General features: G+C 34.8%; 1 protein-coding gene across 2 annotated transcripts in view; it reads right to left on the minus strand.

Moving 5' to 3' along the window:
* Usp5 (ubiquitin specific protease 5) overlaps positions 1-20,526 on the minus strand; it is a 362,226-nt gene that overhangs the window by 83,438 nt on the left and 258,262 nt on the right. For both annotated transcript variants that reach the window (XM_090391427.1, XM_090391426.1), the window contains exon 16: positions 17,543-17,659. In XM_090391427.1, coding sequence (XP_090247553.1) covers positions 17,543-17,659 — 117 coding nt within the window. The remainder of the gene's footprint in view (positions 1-17,542; positions 17,660-20,526) is intronic.

Genomic DNA, 20,526 nt, shown 5'->3' on the forward strand with positions numbered 1-20,526 from the left:
GATTGCCACTGAATGCTGTTAGTGCAAGCAGTGTGAATGAATTCAAGAATAAGTATGATAGCTGGTGCAAGTAGTATGTGACCTCCTCGATGAGTCCCTGACTCTCTGGGGATCTCTCTAAATAATAACAATAAGCTGTCACATGTTCACCTTTTATTAGTGCTTTTAAGATTTCACTGAAAACTGTTGATTCTCAAAGACCAGGCGGAAACCAAGAACATCTGCTTTTTCAATAGTGTAGCAATCCCATATCAGAAAACTGTATTTTGCATAAAAAACTCTCAGTGCATTAATTAAAATTGTGAAAAAAAAGATTTTTCTCAGGACTACCATTTCTGTGGTCTCTAGTCTTTGGTCAAGTGTTTTATTTCTAACCCAGCTCTCACATCCACAAGTTAAAATTGGTTTGAACACTGTCTTGTATACAGCTAATTTAGTGTTTTGAACACAATGCAGTTGATATTTTTAATTCTTCTGCCTATTTTCACTGTCTTTGTCTTGCATTTGCTGATTTTCATAACATATCTATTACAAGTTATTCAATTTAGTCAGGGAGTCTTGCAGACTTGTACTAGATTTATTTAGAAGTATAACATCATCTGCATAAAGTAAAGAGCAGGATTAACATCTCCAATTTTGATATCAGGTTTAATACCACTTTCTTTCATAATGTGATCCATATAGATAACGAATGACAGAGGGGATAATGTACATCCTAGTCTGACACCAGATTTAACATTAAACCATCTTCCTGTACTTCCTTCAATTCTAACTGCTGACTTACAATTCAAATAAAGACAAAGTATAGCTTGATAGTATGCCACACTAACACCATACAACTGTAGCATTTTGAATAGATTTTCTCTTGGTACCAGATCTACAAAACTTAAATACAGATCTTTGTTATATTACCATGATTTCTCAACTATTTGTTGAAAAGTGAAAATCTGATCCTGACAGCCTTTATTTGGAATAATTTCCAGCTTTTTCTTCACCAAGCTTTCCTCCCACAATCCTTATGAACCGTTTCTCTAGGATACCTGCATAAATCTTACCAGGAACACTCAGTAGTGAAATAGTTCTGTAATTCTCGTAATTCTCACATTCAGTTTTATTTTCCCTTTTTTATATGGGTATTTTGAGAACTCTACTATAAACATCTGGAATTCATCTCTCTCTCTCTCTCTGTCCAGGCCTTCTGAACTATATAGTGCAGCCATTGTAAAACTTTTGTATCTGCATACTTGAGCATTTCTGGTCAAATATCATCTACTACTGTTGCCTTTCCACATTTCAGGTTTTTGATGGCTTTTTCTATTTCAAGCATGGATATGTATTCCTGATTGCATGCCTGGTCAGTGTTTTTTATCACTGTGCTGTCATCACTGTTAGTTTCATTTAGCAATTTTTCAGAGTAATTACTCCATACATCAAGGATATCCTTTTCACCAGTTTTCATGTCACCTTTATCATCTCTAATTCCTTTCACTCTTTTCTCCATTTCTGAGCTTTTTCAACAGCCTCCAGAATATTTTGTCACCTGCTTGATATTTATTTTCTATGTTCTTACCAAAGTCTTTCCATGACTTTTGTTTAGCTAGTTTTACACAGTGTTTAGCTTTCTTACATTTGTCTCTGTATTCTCTAAGAGCACAAGCTGATTTATTTGCCAGGAACTTTTGATACGCTTTCTTCCTTTCCATCACTGCCTCTTTAACTTCCTGTGTCCAGTATGGGGTTCTGATTTTTCTATACTTGCAGACAACCTCACCACATGCCTCTCTGGCTGAATCAATCAATGTTTTTTTCAGGATTTGCCACTGACTCTCCAATGTTTGGTTCCTGTTCTCAAACTCTTTCATTTTTTCTTGAATAACGTTTATGTATTTTAGTCTACAGTTTACATCTGAGAGCTGCTCAACTTTTATTCGCCTTAAATCTTTCTTACATGTTCTTCTTTTCAATATGAAATTCAATTTTATCCTGCTCAAGACTAAATGGTGATCACTCCGAATTTCATATCCTCTGTATACTCTAGTGTCTTGCACCAGTGAGAAAACATCACTATCAACAATAACATAGTTAATGAGACTTTTCGTATTCCTTGCCTCTTCTATCCATGTGAATTTGTGCACATTTTTATGTTGGAACATTGTGTTAGTAATAACCATTCCATGTCCTGAGCAGAAATCCAACAGGTATTTGCCATTATTATTTGCTTTTCTCTTTTCTCCAAATTTTCATTTTTGTATGTCAGACAATCATTTCTTACTCTGCTATTTAGATCCCCAACAACAATCAACTTTTCATTTTTCATTGTGTCCATTCTTTCTCTAAGGCCTCAAAAAATTTCATACTTGTACCTTAGCAGAACCTTCTGTGGGACCATAGGCACAAATAAGTCTCATTGTCCAGTTCTCCATTCTGATATTTGCCCACATTAACCTACTTGATATTGTCTTCCATTCATTGCCTGAATATAACAGTTTGTACACTCAAAAAGATCTCACCAGTTTTGTCTTTTGTTTCAGTCACCCCTATTATGTCGATCTGGTACTTATCCAATTCCTTAATAAGTTAAAGATACCAAGAAATTATATACTTGGTTTAATCCTTTATCCAAGTGTAAGCAAGCAAAGTTTGTGCCTGAAGTATTTTCAGGACTGGAGCAACTCGTATAAAGAAGCTAAGACTTCACATCATTTGCCTTAATATCCCATAATGCAAAGCACATCTTCTTGCGGACATGTATAATGCAATGCATTATGGAAAGGGTCACTACTCAGACGGGTTTCGACCTTTATTGAGGTCTCTTAAGTGGGAGCCATACCCAGAGGTGATACTAAGGTTGAAGTAACGCATTTTTGGATGCTAAGGCAAGTGATGTGAAGTCTTAGCCTCTTTATATGAGTTGCACAAGTCCTGAAAATACTTCAGGAGAAAATTTTGTTTGCTTACACTTGGATAAAGGATTAAACCAAGTATATAATTTCTTGGTATCTTTAAATTTATAGTATATCCTTAGCTAGTTTAATTTCTTTGCCATTCAGCCTTCTTATGTTGATAGCACCAATCTTGAACTCTGGTGATGTTGAGTTGGGGTGTGCTTCAGGATTTGTTCCAGTAGCTGACTTTTCGCTGTTTGCCCTGGTTTTTTGTTTGCCCTCATTGTTTTCCTGGCGAAAACAATGAGGGCCTTGTTAAATTGGGCGATCCCCAACGGGCATGAGATTGTGTCATGTTGTACCATCATTTTATATTGTGGTTTAAGCCAATAAGAATACAATTTGGTTGGTTAATCCCAAATTGCCAGACCATCCTCGTTCGTTCAGTATCCAGGTAGATACCTAACAGGGTGCACCACGAGAAGGTGAGGATTGGACATTAGGTCAGAAGCCCTGGTCGGTTCTCTGCATTCCTTTAAAGGCTATGTTAACCAAAGACTTATCTATATTTTTGTAACTAGAATTAGAAGAAAATTATTTATATCCAAAGGGAAAGAGGATCATAACCACATAAAATAAAGAGGCTTTCCTTAATGCTATGAACAGAAGAATGCAAAGTAAACAAAGCAGTAAGAAGATTCCAATCTGTTTCTCTAGTATCAGATAAGGTGAAAAGTACAGTAGTTCCCCCCCCCCCATCATCTGCAGATAATACTGAATCCTCGGAAAGATAACCATCACAGAAGGTGAAGTACTAATCATTAAAAAATGGCTCCTAAACTCAATAGTTGATGTACGATCAATTTCCTCTAGAATCATCTCAGTAAGATTCAAAGCAAAAGAAAAAGGAATATATATAAAAATAATAGAAATTTATGCCCCGGACAAATCACATGAAGGAGGAATTGTAATGTCGCTGCGTCATTGTTATATATATTGTTATTCCTATATTATATCTTGTTCCACCTCTAAATAGCCCTCCTTCTATCTACTGTCGTGCCCTGAAAATATTAATTCAGATTTATCTCCTCTTTGGATATTGGCAAAATTTATATTATGCTGCGCCAGCTAACATCCTATAACAGAGGAGACTCTTGTTCAGGGAAATAATTCTAAATTCAAAAGGGACACACACAATAATTTATCTCATGCTAGCGCTGTGCAGATTCAGTTAACAGTCGTGACTCGAATCTCACTTAAGCAATTATATCTAAATTCCTTCCAGCCGTAAGGTTCTATTTTATAAGTGGTGGTTTGAATTTGTAGTCAGGCATAAACTCAGGTATAAGGTACAAAACATGTTTATTGGAAAAACATAAAACATTTACAGTTAAGAAAATTCAATTATTTAATGGATCAAAATTTACTCTAAGTTAAGGCTCGTACTAAATCACAATGAATCAGAGTATGCTAAATCCTTCAATTACGAAAGGATAAGATTAAGTGTAAGCATAATACAACTAGGATATAATTCCTTTCACAAGTTATTCACAGAACATGCATTGAACACTTTCATTAAGCAAGCCTAGCCATTCTCAATCTAAATACTGCCTATCAACAATTCTTGTTTGTTCCACAGGGTCTTAATTAATTCAATCAATTCTCACTTAAAAGTTCTCTACTAGTGTCCTTTAGTTTACAGTACACACAAATTTCTTGTTCTTCTAAGCAATATTTAACATTGAATGAAAATCTTTACATTACCGGATCCTTTCAGATTTCATGTCGCCATCTCATGTAGATCTGGGTTACCTTACTGTATATTCTTCGGCTGTCTTTCTGCCTGGCAATGCACTACGCTTTTCTTTTAATTGTTCCCGACTGTGGCGAGCTGTCTACCGCTCCGCAGGAAACTTTCTCCGATGGGACATTCTTCTAAGGCTCGATTCTGCATAGGCCGTCATATCGCGATCAGCTCTGCTTGGAAATCTTCAAGCATTCTCAAGAAAAGAACTAGCCGCCCGTCATCACCATAGTCGATCCACCACTCTCTCACGAACTCCCTGACAAAACCTCCTAAAACTCGAATCCAGGAACCAAAAGGAAAAAGCCCTGTAAAAATGGCATGCTTCGTCTTTTATTCAACCTTTTCGGGCGCCCTTTATTCGATGTGGTTTTCACCCAAGAACCTCATCGTTCATGCCCCTTGGGTGATCCTACTCTCTCCCTAATCTGTTAGGTTACATTATTCCAGGTAGCCATTCTGACGTCATTTTCCACGCAGGTATAGCCTCCATCGCTACGCTCGACTCGTACAGATTATACGCAATTATTCTGGACTACTACTTATAATTTTTCTCAGAATTTCGTAATATACTAGATAGCTTAAATGGGAATTACAAATAACTTAACAATTCCCTTACACAATTCTTACTATTTTGACACATAATTCTCTGCTTCTCATTTCAGTTATGCAGGAATAACTCTCACTATATGGCACACATGGACTACACATTATTACATAACATAAAATAATACTCCATAATTATTAGCTGATGTGTAGATATCTCCTTAATAAGTAGTAAATATCATGTTAAATCCTGAATAAAGGAATTTACTTGTAAAGCTCTCCAATTCAGGATCTAACAGAATACAGCCAATTTTTTGAACAACTGCAAGAAGAAATCAGGCGAACAAGTATAAGAGATATCCTGATTATTATGGGAGATTTTAATGCAAAGATCAGTCAGTAAGCTGAAGATAAAGCAGAAGTAATGGGAAAATTTGGTCATGGAGAGATGAATGAGAGAGGAGAGGACTTGATTAATTTTTGCAAAATAAATCAACTGTTAATCACAAATACCTTATTCTATCACGGGCCACAACACAAATACACCTGGACATCACCAAACAATGAAATCAAAAACTGTATAGACTGTATAATCATTAATAAGAAATGGAAACATTCCTTCCAAAATGTCAAAACATTAAAACAGATTGACATGGATACAGACCATGAACTACTATCAGCCAAACTAAAAATCAGTTTCAAAAGAAAGAGAATAAACTACAAAAAACAAAAGAAGATAAGACATCTCAAAACTCAATGACAGCTTAACAAGATCTAACTATCAGAGAACATTAAAAGAAAAATTAAATAATCTAACTTTAGATACAGTCTCGGAGTCTTGGAAAAAAGGTAAAGAAATTATTAAAGAAACAGCAACAAAACACCTTTATTTACTCTTGTCTGGGCTACCAGACAAGAGTAAATAAAGATTGGCTTACACCAGAGATTTTTGACTTATAGGAGAAAAAAAGAATATCCAAAACTAACCTCTCAAAAGAAGATAATGAAGAAAATAGAACATTATACAAAAATTTGAAAAAAAGAAATAGACAAAAAATGCAGATTAGCAAAAATCACATATTTAGAAGAAAAAAGCAAGAATATGTGAAGAAGCATACAAAAAACATGACTCCAAGACCATTTATGAAATAGTTAAAGAGATAACTAGAACATACTCACCCAGTTTCAATATTGCAAAAAGATGGAACCACAACAAGTAGCCATGAAACAATATTGGAAGAAATATGGACTAATCATTTTAAAGAAACATTTGCAGCTGAAGAAAACATAGATCAAGATGTCTTCAACCCAGAAGAAACTTCTGACACAAAAGACATACTAAATGAAGAAATACATAGAGCAATCAAACAAATGAAAAATAATAATGTCAGATCCTGCACTAACTATACTTTCTAAGCGATTGCTATAAAATATTCGTCAGGATTCTTCAAAACAGAGTTAAACATTCCTATGAAGAACAGATGGAAGAAGAGCAAATAGGATTTAGAAATAGCAGAAGCACAATAGATGTAATTTTCACATTAAACAGATTAGCAGATCTTATGAGACAAAAACAAAAAACTCTACTGCTGTTTTATCGACTTCAAACAAGCTTTTGATTCAATAAACAGAAGCAAATTCATTAAAATTCTAGAAAACAGAGGGTTTGACAAATACCTATTAAATTGTATCAAGAATTACTATTCAGAAACACAAACAATAGTGAATTACAAAAACATAGAAACAGACAAGCAAAGCTGTCCATTGTCACCATATTTATTCAACCTGTACTTAAAAGAAGTAGCAGCCGAAGAACTAACTACAGATGTGTGAAGGCTTAACTGTAAATGGAAGAAATATAACACATTTAAAGTATGCTGATGACATAATTATCACTACAGACAGCCAAGAAAAATTAGAAAATATCATGACCAAGCTGCATCATAAGTAACAAATATGATATGAAAATCAATTTTAGTAAAACAAAACTAATGGTAATAGGAAGAAAAAGGGAAGCAATCCAAATGAAAATAGGAAACAATAATATAGAACAAGTAAAGCAGTTCAATTACCTAGGATCAATGATCACCGAATATCTAGACTATTTCAACCATCATACATAAAATCAATAATGGATGGATAACAATGGGCAGACTACAAAAATATGGAACAATAAAAGATTAAGCAAAGAACCCAAATTAAAGATATATAAAACAATGATAATTCCCACAGTACTCTATGGCTCAGAATGCTGGATCTTAAGAAAAAAAGAAACGGATAAACTCAATGCTTTTGAAATGAAATGCCGAAAAAAAAATCAATAGAGCAAACTGGGCAGAAAGAAAAACAAATAAAAATGTCAGAGAAGAACTTAACTTTAAAGAAACAATAATTACAGCACTAAAAAAAGAGCCAACTAAGCTGGTTTGGACATGTTTCATGAATGAACCCAGAAAGACTACCCAATCATATTATTAAATGGTAGAATTGAAGGAAAGCCTACAAAGTAAGACCAAGAAAGAAATGGATGGATTGACAACATTAAAGAAAGCACCCATTTAAACTCCATAATAGAACTTCATAAAAAGACAGCAGACAGAAAGAAATGGCAAAAATTCATCTTTGAGGAACTCAACCTGCCATGAGTGGAAGAGAATACTATCAAAATATATATCTTTTCTATACATAACTATGATAAAGTTTAATTCATAAATTAGGCACAGTAAGAAATTAACAACAACAATTAATAATAAAATAAAACAATTATAACAATACACTGTAATAAAATTATGTGAATGTAATCTTAGAAACCTCAGCACACGATTTTTTTTTCTTTTCTTTTTGAAATCAAGACCCTTCACCTTTTCACTTAAAGGAAGCACTCTTTATGGCTTCTTTTTGGCATATCCGAACTTCCAGCATCACTACTCTCGAACTTTGGGGCCATTATTAAGTAAAATAAGGGTTACTTGAACACAAGCACTGTGATACCATGACAGTCGATCTGATAATCGAGACTAACTAACTAAAGGGTATCAATGGATTAATTTTTATACAGTAGTTCGCCTCCTTATCAGCGGTGACTAATGGGTAAGTAGTGTATACAGTACAGCATAGATACGCTGGACATCGTGCCATCCCGTCCAGGACATGAATTGTCCTGGGCAAGATGGCACAATATTTCACCATGCTACTCAGAATGACATGCAATTTAAAACTTATGAATTGTTTATTTTTGAATTTTCCATTTAATATTTTTGGACTGGGGTTAACTGAAACTGCAGAAAGCAAACCTGCAGATAAGGGGGGGAGGGCTACTGTATTTGCTTTATAGATTTGTTCAATCTCTTGCATTCAGGATGATATGGAATGTTTTTGTGAATATTTTTTTATTATCCAATAATTTGTATACTCTGAACAAGAAATTCTGATTTAAGCTAAGACCTCTATCTGTTATCTAGAGAGTATATTAAATAGGCATTTCAGCAATGAATAATTATAGATTTATTAATCAAAATTAATTTGCAATAAATTATGATGTAGGAAAAGGAATTTTTCAACATTTTTGGGAGAAGTCTACACCTGGTTTCTTCATAAATATTTCCAGCTTCTGAAAAAACTCTTTTGATGAAATGCCAGTAAGTGGTACCAAAAGAAATTTTCTCTGAGAAATTGTATTGAGGAATACATTTACTTAATAATCTTCAAAATCTTTTCTTCTTTTTTGAAAAATTAAGTATAGCCTGTTATCCATTGAAATCATTTCCATAGCATAATGCAAATACTACCTGTTTGTCATCTACATCCTATTTTAGATTATCCATTAAATTTAAATAGTTTGTTGTTTTGAAAGATTTCCTTTAGATTCTGACTGCTAATTTTTTCTTGCATTGTAGCTTGATATTTCAATTTCATTGTTTTGTTTAATAAATTCATTGCTATGCTTGAATTTTTACATGATTAATCATAATGTATATACTTACGTTCTCTTTTCTGTATCACCCAGATATTTTGTGGTCTGCATATTTTGCAAATTTGGAATCTTCATATAAATCAAACTTTCAACTATTCATGGCCAAAAGAAATTTTCTCTGAGAAATTGTATTGAGGAATACATTTACTCAATCTTCAACATCTTTTCTTCTTTTTTTGAAAAATTAAGTATAGCCTGTTATCCAATGCAATAATTTCCATAGCATAATGCAAAGACTTTACCTGTTTGTCATCTACACCCTATTTTTTTAGATTATCCATTATATATTTTAAGACAAATCTTAATACTTCATAACAACAAATGTAACAGGAATTTTTCTGCCAGTTGACCAAATGCCAAATCTTTCTAATGATTTGACTAAAGCTGAATATTTGAAAAACATGCCAAATTAGCCAAAAGGAAACCTATTCGGCACATCTCTAGACAGTGGTGTCCTCATGCCCAAAGCAGAAGTGATTATTAAAATAACGAGTGCTCATTATTCACTAATGCCAACCAACTTGGTGTATGCAATATGGAACAAACAGTGCTACCACTACAATGGCTGATGACTGTGGTGCATGAAAATGAGGTTCTAGAGCTGGACAAAAATTCAGTAACAGGGACTGATGGAATATCATACTGTGTGTTAAAAGAATATCCAACGAACTAATTAGGCTCTTGTCTCACTTGTATAATTTGAGTCTTAGTTCAGGTAAGATCCTACAGATATGGAAGAATGCACAATAGTTCCATCATACAAGGGTTTGTTGAAAGGTTGATGGTGAAGGTTTTAGAAAAGTTAGTAAGAATTCACAATATTGAAATGGGTTTACTAGAAAGAGAGAGAGGACATGTCTGAATAATTTGTTCATATTTTATAATAATGTTATAGCTGAGTTGGATAAAGGAAATGGATACACTATAATAAATTTAGTTTAATCCTTTATCCAAGTGTAAGCAAACAAAGTTTGCGCCTTAAGTATCTTCAGGACTGAGGCAACTCGTGGTAAAGGTGGACCAAGCTCTCAATCACTCCTTGTCTCAGTATCTCCCATAATGCAAAGCACATCTCCTTGCAGACATGTATATGCATAGCGTTATACATGTCCACAAGGAGATGTGCTTTGCATTATGGGAGATACTGAGACAAGGAGTGATGAGAGCTTGATCCACTTTTACCACGAGTTGCCTCAGTCCTGAAGATACTTCAGGCGCAAACTTTGTTTGCTTACACTTGGATAAAGGATTAAACTAAATTTATTATATAACACTTGAATTTTTCTAAGCCATTTGACAGGATACTACACGAAAGGCTGTTGAATAAATTAGATACACGATTAGAACATACTGAAAGTAGGAATAAGAGACTGACAAACAGGTATCATAAAGTGGTATGTGTGTGTGTGTGGGGGGGGGGGGGGGGTTGAGTCTGCCTGATTTAGGGTGGTGTTTCCAAGGAATCAGTTTTTAGACTACTGTTATTTGATCTAGGCATTAATGATACATGATGAGGGAAAGACAAGATGGGAGATATTCAATTGTTTACTGATTATGCAAAGATGATAAGGGCAATCAGGAATGTTACTGACGTACATCACTTAGAGTATGACTTGAATAGGCTGGAACTAAGGCAAATGATAATGGCTATCAATTCAACATTAGAAAGCCTCAGTTTAAGCAGTTTTCCATGATGAAATTTGGGATTATGACTGGAGAAACTGACTAGGCTAGGGATTTCAGAGTTATGGTGGATAAAAAGTTAAAAAGGTCAGAGTTAAGATTGCAAATATATATACAGGGTGTTCGGGATAAATTTGACATATTTATAATTAATTATATTTTTCCGTAAGTTACATGTATTAACACACACTTCTCTTCATTTAAAAGTTTGGACCCTTCTTCATTCATATACAAGATGTCAGAAAGGATGGATAGCTGGAACCCACCTGAATCATGGAAGAGAATAACTTGTATCATGATGATTCGTGCCCGCCATCAAAATAAGGATATTACGACTGCTGCCCAATGCTCCCTGAATACAGTAAAAACAATCAGGCATGAACTAGAGACTTGCAATGGTGACTACGAGGATGTAGCAAGAAGAAAGATCCCTAGCAGACGATCTGATTGCGTTCGTACAGCAGAATTCCTCGCAAATCTGCAGGAACAGGTGTTGAAGAACCCTGGCATTGGAATTCGGGCTTTGTTCGTGGAGTTGCTAACTGTAGTCAAGCCCTGGATAACAAGGGTAGCCAATGGTAGGCCGTATGTATGGCAGCAGGATTCGGTCCCTTGCCACACCTCTGGGAAAAGTCAAAAATGGTTGTCTGAAAATTTCTACGACTTCACCAGTCCAAATGTTTGGCCTCCAAACTCCCCAGACCTTAACCCTATGGATTATTTTGTATGGGGCGCAGTTGAAAAAGACACCAATCGCACTTCCAGTAATACAAAAGCCCAGTTAATGGATAAAATTAAAACAGTTTTTGCGGCCCTTCCCAGGGAGACTGTAGCATCAGCTTGTTCGAGGTTCCGAAGCAGAATTGAAGCTGTGATCGATGCTAATGGTGGTTATTTTGAGTAAATCTTGTTGATAGTATTGTAATTAACTCTGCCTGTAATGTTTTTTTGTCAATTCATTAAATTTAATAGATACAAAGAAGATTTTCTTTTTCCTTACGAAACTGTCAAATTTATCCCGAACACCCTGTATATATAACTCAGATGATAACTGCAGCGTGATCATTCATGTGCATCAGTAACATTCCTGATATGAGTGCACCAACTACTGTGTGCAAATTTGCTTAGGCTCTGAGGGGATGAAGAAGCCATGGAAAGGATAAAAAAGAAGAGTTACAAGAATGATATTGGGATTATAGCATGCAGATTATACCATAATCCCTATATCACATCACTCCTCTTTCACCTGTTTACCAGGTGAAAGACAAGCAATATGATAGAGGCCCATAAACTTCTAAAAGGGTGTTATAGTATATCATTATATGAACTTTTTCATTATGTGGAAGGTGGAAGAGAGGACAAGGGATGTTCATAGAAGTTGTGTGTGGTTAAGAAAGAGATGACAGCTAAATTTTTCTTGCATAGAAGAGTGAACAAGTGGAACAGCTTGTCAGTGAAAGTGGTGAGTGCATCTAATATGAATGAGTTTAAGAAGCTATAAGAGCTGGTGTGAGTAATGTATGGCCTCCCTTGATGAGTCCTTGATTCCCCTGGAGGTTTCTCTTAATAATACTACTATTAATAATTCGAAACTGATCAGCATGAGTGCTTTTGACATCCAATGTAATAAGATATATGTATGATACATGACAGAGTACATCATCTTAAATATATTTTGGCACTTGCATAATATTTAGTTAACTCTATATTCTGTATTTATAATTGTATTTTTATATATTAAAATGTTTGTCTAATGTATATAATTCACCATATACATACATGGACATAAAAAACAATGGTGAATTACACCCTCTGTCCAAAAAGAAACCGAACTTTTCGAAAATAGAAGAAACTAGTGGCGCCACCTGTTTTATCTTTTTGTTGTCGAATCAACTGTTTATGACATTTGTTTCATTAGAAGCCAAGTTATAGTCCAAAAGTGACAGCGTGTTTTGACGAACAGTCGGAAAATGAGTTTCAAACAGAGAGCTGCGATTGACTTTTGTGTTAAACTTGGTAAAAGTTTTACTGAAATGCATCAAATGCTTCAAAAATCATACAGTGATGAATGCTTATCCCGCACTCAAGTTTACGAGTGGTTTAAGTGATTTCAAAGTGGTCGTGAGACACTTGAGGATGACGAAAAGCCAGGCCGTCCAAAAACTGGACTGCGAGAAGTTGACATCCAAAAAGTGCATGATTTCATCAAAGAAAACACAAGATTGTCCATGAGATTGATTGAAGATGAATTGGGGATTCCAAAATCAACTGTGCTCAACATTTTGACTGAGAGTTTGGGCCTTTGTAAATTGAATTCACAATTTGTTCCCAACAAGTTGACTGATGACCAAAAAAATGTATCAAATTGAACACTGCAAGGACCTCATTAAACCACTCGTAAGGATTCAAACTTCCTTGAAACGATCGTTACTGGTGATGAAACTTGGTGTTTTGAGTATGAGCCCGAAACAAAGTGCCAGAGTGCTGAGTGGAGACCACCAGAAGAGGGGCACCCCCCCAAAAAAAAAGTCGCTTGGAGAAGTCAAAAGTATAGACAATGCTGATTTGTTTCTACGATTCGAAGGGCATTATCCACAAAGAATTCATTCCGCCTGGCCAATGGTGAGTGGTGAGTTTTATCTCGAAGTTTTGAAGCGATTGATAGCGAGAATTCATTGCGTATGGCATGAATATCGTGATGCAGGCAGCTGGTCACTTTTGCACCATCTCATCGTTCGAACATTGTGAGACAGTTTTTGAGCAAAAACCAAGTTTGTGTGTTGGATCACTTGCCATATTCACCTAATTTAGCACCCTGGGCTTCTTTCACTTCCTCCAACTTCATTTGCTGATGAAAGGAAAGTGATACGACACCATTGAAAACGTTCAAGCAGCAGTAACCACGACCCTCAACAGCATCCCAAAAACCGATATAAAAAAACTCATTTAACAAATTAATTGACCGTGCCAAACGCCGTATTGAAGCTGAGGGAGAGTATATTGATTGAAATAAACGATTTGAATAATTATAATTGACCTGTGTTTTATTTTCTATCAAAAGTTCGGTTTCTTTTTGGAAAGAGGGTGTATATCTAATATTTAGTGGCATAGTCAAAAGGAAAATATACACATTGATATGTATATATAGAAGGAAAAGGATCAGGTTAGAGTTTAAGGATAAAGGCTCACCACTCTTGCATGTTACGCACAACTAGATAAAAAGCAGCTAACCCAGCTGCAAAAGTCAAAAGATAGATCATGTGGTGAGAGCTTTCTTAATAGACATTTCTGCCAAACCCAACCAAATAAACGTCTTAGTAATACCTACAACTACTAGGATCCCCAAATTTTTTCATGGAATTTGTCACAAGGTAAGTAACATAAGCACAATTCCGAGTTGATTCACATTGATGGAATCTACACTGGAAACTGCTTACTAGGTGATAGGTCTTATAATGTAAACGACAAACATTAATAATTTACTTTAGAAAGAATTTAAGAAGGAGAAATTGATTGGGCTGGAGAATATATCTAGGAATGCTAAACAACTTGATGTGAAGGTGCAGGCACAGGATCTGGTTGCTGCAGAGCGACCAGACTGCAAATTTTGGTATATTCCATATTATGTTGACCAAAACATCGGTTCATATAGAATTAATTAGATTGAAAGAATTAAGAGAAGCAGTATAAAGGTATCAAAAAATAGAAAAAGCAACTACATTAGATGGCATAAATATAGGACTTTGGAAATATGGTAGAGAATATTTGGATGTTGAAAAACACACTAACAAGTAAAGACAGGGAAGTTATTATTCCTTTTTATAAGGCTAATGATTCAGTCACCTGGTTTCTTGGGGACCAGGAGGTGGTAGAGAAGATTCAGAGCCAAGCGACTAAGCTGGTGACAGGTCTGTGGAATGCTCCCTATGAAGATAGGTTGAAGGTTTGTGGGTTACAAAGTTTAGTTGATAGGTGGAAAAGAGGGGACGTGATAGTCAAAGAACCAGGGGTCCATCCGTGGAAGTTGTGTAAGAGTGTGGTTAGTGGGGGTGTGACCAGATTTCTTGCATGGAGAGTGGTGAATGAGTGGAAAATGGATTGCCATAAATAGCTGCGAATTCCCTGACAGTAAATGAGTTTAAGGAGAGGTATGATAGCTTTTGTGTGTATAATCATTAGTTTGGTCTCCCACAATGAGTCTCTGGATGCAATGGAGATACTGTACAATAATAATGCCGGCCTGGTTGCCCAAGTGGTTAGCATATCTGCTCTCCAGCCAAAAGGTTGCAGGTTCGAATCCTGCCATGGGCATGGATGTTTATGATTGTCTGTGAAAATACTAGTGGTGATGATGGTGGTGGGCAGTAGATGGCATTGGTGTAGATGATGAGGTTCACTGTAGTTGGTGGATTGAGTGGTGAAGATGGAGAGTCATAGAGTAGGTGCCCTCCCTTGATGAGTCTTTGGACTCCCTGGAGGTGTCACATAATAATAATAAAAATAATAATAATATAACAATAATAATATTATTATTTACATCAAAGATTCTTAAAATGAAGAAATCACTGCTGGAGGAAATGTGAGGTTCCATCAGATTGGTCAAAAGCTAAGATTATATCTATATTTAAGAAAGGAGATAGAGATGATTGTGGAAATGATAGAAGAGTAAGTTTATTAAATACAGGTCACAAAAATTACAGTAAAATTTTGAATAAAAGACTTAGAAATATTGCAAACAATTTACTTCCAGAAGAACCAAAGGGTTTCAGACATGGAAGATTGTGTACAGACAATACTTATGTTTTAAAACAAATTATTCAAAAAATATGAGAATTTAAATTTAGAAACTCATTTAGCCTTTATAGAGTACGAAAAAGCTTTTGATAAAATATACAGAGAAAAATTATGCAGTATAATGAAAAAACAAGGATATCCATTAAATTTGGTACAAGCTATACAAAGTGTATATACAGATACAAAATTACAGTTAAATAATAAAGTAAGAAAAGAGACTGATTCAGATTATCAATACAATGTTGTATGCAGATAATCATATTATATTACAAGACAATGAAGATGATCTTTGAAAATCAGTTTATGAATTAAACAAAATAAGTCAATAATACAATTTAAAAATTTCACAAAAGAAAACAAAAGTCATGGTAGTTGAAGGTTGAGATCATGTTAGATCAAAAACAGTTATAGTAAATAAAATAAGAGTTGACACATTTAGGCTGCATGATAACATATCTAAAAGATAAAGATGAAAAAAATAAAGAAATTTCATCTGTGAAACAATTAAAAGGACAATGAATAATAATAATAATAATGCTGGCATGGAAAGATATTGGCTACCAAAAGAAATGGATAAATATAGACCAAAGGGACAGGAAGAAAGAAAGAGAGAGAGAGAGAGGAACACCAGCTGCAAAAATTGAAAGATCTGTTAAGCCAGAAGACAAATGTCTAAACCTTGAGGAGGAGGAAAAGAACATCAATTCCCTCATTGTTTTTAGACTTTTGGGATAACATTTAACCCTAGACATTGAAATTATGCAATCCATTTTGGCATTCTCAAGAAGAATGTTTTCAATTTCATTTTTGGTCTAAGTGAGTAATGATGTAAGAGTTTAAAGCAGTGGTTCTTAACCTTTTCGAAGTCACGGAACACTTTTGATTATAAGAAAAATTTGGGGAACATCAAAAGCATTAGGGGGTCATAAAGCTAACAATAAAAAATATGCATGGACTTGCCTTTATAAAAATGGAACTTATTTTAATGCGATACTCGAGTTTGTCAGCTTTTTGCAGATTTCAGCAAAAGTCTATATTAGTAAGTCTTTCATGCTTTTTAGTTTTTATATTGGTTAGTATTGAAAAACCGAGCTCACACAAATATGAAGTCAAAAACCAACAAAATTTTCAGTGCCATTGTGGAGAAAGGTGTATATTCGGCTTGGAAAAAAATCCAAAATTCTTCAAGAGTTGTTTCAGAGTCAGTTTCGATCTGTTGACAAGGCAACTAATTGTTGTTCTTCTTCTTATAATGAAAATTCACAACTTGATGTATTAACTGTGCCAAATGGATTCCGTATCCAGTCATACCTGTGTGTATTTAAGGAAGGAAAGTAACTTGAAATATTTTCTTCCAATATGTTTAAATTTTTACACATTAAAAATAGTACCTATAAACAATATTCTATTGGTTTAGAAGTCAACGTGCATAGCAGTCTTCAGTTGTTAGGATCAGAGTAGCCAATTACACTCAGAACTGTGTCATGTGACATCTTTCATCGACTGAACACTTGTAACCAGTCCGGGGAACACCAGTTAAGAACCACTGGTTTAAAGGTTCAAGGCAGGTGTTGATATTACATTCAAGTATGATGATTAGCACAATGACCAGTTATTTAGTTTATGACGTGCTTTATCATAATATCATTTTTAATGAGATGTCATACAATAAATTTTGCTTAAGAAATGAAATAATTAACAAAACCTGAAATGTACAATATGGAATGCTTTGATAGTTCTGTATATTTCACTTAAAAATACCCTTTATTATCTTATTTATATCATTGTTAAATATGCAGTGGAATATAGACAAAAAAAAAAATTTCATGACCAAATTAAATAATAATAGAATTTTACCTGGCTCTTGTGAAGCAACTGAAGGATTCTGATCTGGCAATTCTTCTTCTCCAGGAAGCAGACCAGTACTTCGTAAAAATGATAGGTCTAATTCATCAGGAACAAGCACAGACACATCTATAAAAACGAAAAATGATTACTACACATGAAAATAAATCGTTTCATTTAGTTTCAGAAGACAATTAAGGTCTATGAAACTTTTTTTTTTGAAATAACAAAATTTCAAATTAACTGATGTGACTGATACTAACTATAGTGATCTTCATTTATCTAGCCTTCAAATGGGGAAACGTGCATGTTCAAATGATTTCTGATACAGTACCATATAATTCATATTCATTCAGTTATTCACTTCTTATTAATAGGGCGGTACACCTGTTGGCAACTCCTATAGGTAAATATGACCTCTCCTATTGCTTCTGCCTTAGTATCTCCACGTTTGGGTCTGCCTCCCACTGACAAGACCTCAATAAAGGTTGAAACCAGTCTGGGTAGTGGCCCGTCCCTTAATGCATAGCAGTATACATATCTGCAAGGAGATGTGCTTTGCATTATGGGAGATACTGAGACAAGGAGTGATGAGAGCTTGGTCCACCTTTGCTCGGAGTTGCACTACCTTACCTCAGTCCTGAAGATATTTTCAGGGGCAAACTTTGTTTGCTTACACTTGGATAAAGGATTAAACTAAATTTATTATATTCAATTCTTAAATTATTCAATTTGCAAATACTCTTCTATGAGAGATTACTCTATGATATATTTATAACAATAATTATTGATGTATAGGTCATACACCTATTCTTCCACATATTATCATTTTCTGGAACAATAAAAAAAGAAGTGACGGTGTATTAACAAGAAACTGATGAGGCTGGGGATCTGGGAGTGATGGTGGATAGAGATTTGAAATTCAGAAGACATATTGCAAGGGTTGGCAAAATAGCTTACAAGATTACTTGAAGGCTGAAGAACACACTGACATGTAAAGATAGAGAGGTTATTATTATTCCTCTTTATAAGGCAATGATTCAGCCACATGTTGATTACTGTGCATAGATTTGGCACCTTGCATTTCTTATTTCTTGGGGGGGGGTGAAGAGGATTCAGAGACAAGTGACCAACCTGGTGACAGGTCTGTGGAATGTTCCCTATGGGGGATAGATTGAGGGTGTGTAAGTTGCAGAGTTTGGCTGCCAGACAGAGGGAAGAGGATATGATAGAAACTTACTAAAGGGAAACTATAAGATTGACACAGAAGAAATTTTTCATTACATGGGGAGCAGTGGTCACACTTGGAAGTTTTCTAAGAGTGTGGTTGGTTAGTATGGGTGTGTGCAGACCAAGTTCTTTACTTGGAGAGTGGTGAATGAGTGGAATGGATTGCCAGAAGTGGTTGTGAGCACCCAACAGTGAACAGGTTTTAGGATATGTATGATAGGTACTGCATTAATGGATAGCTGGGTCTCCTGTGCTGAGTCTTTTGACTCCATGGAATGCCCATATAAACAATGATAATAATTCATTTGAAAAAAGTGTCTACAATTTTATTATCATCACTGTCATGTTTCTACAGCTCATACATAAAAGAATGATATCTGTATATTATGAGTGAAGTGTAAAATTGGACTTGACATCCCTCATTAAAAGAGATATGAAACCATCTCATATTTTGCTTGACTTTCTTCCACGTATAACACAGACACACAATCCTATTGCTATGAAAACATGGAGACCCACTGAACTTGCATAACGAACACATCTAAGATGCAACTAAGGATCTGTTCTCTTTTGAATTCAAAAAAGACTGTATGCATCTGGACAATGCATGAACTTTCATCATTAGAGACTGCAATACTTCAGACTACACTGATTACTATATAGCAAAAAGCATGAACAGAAGCAGAAAATGACATTCCACAAGTCTTGTGTGAGCATATTATTTTGAACTGCTGACTTTAATAGCAATATTTTTAATTGCTTATGTCACAGTACTTTTTTTCTGTGACTTCAGATATCCCTGAGAAAGAACAAAAGCTTAATTGAAGTATGCATAAATGTATGTGTCTGGCAATGCCTCCACAAAAACTGAATTTTTTTCTTAGCATACTCATCATGGGCAGGGACAAATTATCGTGTGGCCCTTGCCCATAGTGGGACACAAGAATTGTCCTGCATTATTTATCTGATATATCTTTTTCCAGGATATATCAGATAAATTGGTATATTTAAATTGCTTTAGCAATTTAAATATACCAGCCATGATGGACGTGATTTGGAAAAAACTTATTAAGAGAGGGAGAGATTTGTTGCAAAATATAGCTAAAAAATAATAAACAGTGGCTATTTATATGGCAGCTTAGCAAATGACTACATGGTGGGGAACATCCATCAAATTAATATGGAATATAGACACAATATGGAAACTTTCTGAGAGAGAGAGGGATTGCCAATTAGCCAAACTGTGCTCATTTAGACAGTATCAAGAATTTTTAAAGACAGTTTTTTTTTTTTTTTTTTGCACTACCCCAAATGTGAGAGTATTCCAAGGTTTGGCAGATTTGGGATTTGTACAGAGTAAGTAACTGGACATGAAAAGTAACATCTTGAGCAAATAAGAATGACAAATTTTTTTTGGAAGCCAACAGTGATATAGAAGTGTGTTCATTAAGTTTACAGTATGGAGACAATGTCTCTAAACGTAAACAGATTTATTGAAATAAACAATACAACCCAACTATTTTTGTAAGTTGTCGGACTTACATCATCAAGGATTCAAGAATTGCATAAAAAAGACTAGAAAAAATTAATTACACGTGGCATATGTTATAAGAACTTCAACAGTAGTATATATAAAACAGAGTGACAAAAAAAAAAAATTGTGTTAACTAAGGTGGACAATGCTAGTTGTTGATATCATCATATTCTGTGGTATACAGCTTGTATATCCCAGTTCCACAGTCGTTAAATTTTTGATGAATGCAGAC

Source organism: Typopeltis vanoorti, chromosome 4, assembly GCF_054136105.1.
Source record: "Typopeltis vanoorti isolate ZY-2024b chromosome 4, IOZ_Tvanoo_1.0, whole genome shotgun sequence".
Lineage (NCBI taxonomy): Eukaryota > Metazoa > Arthropoda > Arachnida > Uropygi > Thelyphonidae > Typopeltis > Typopeltis vanoorti.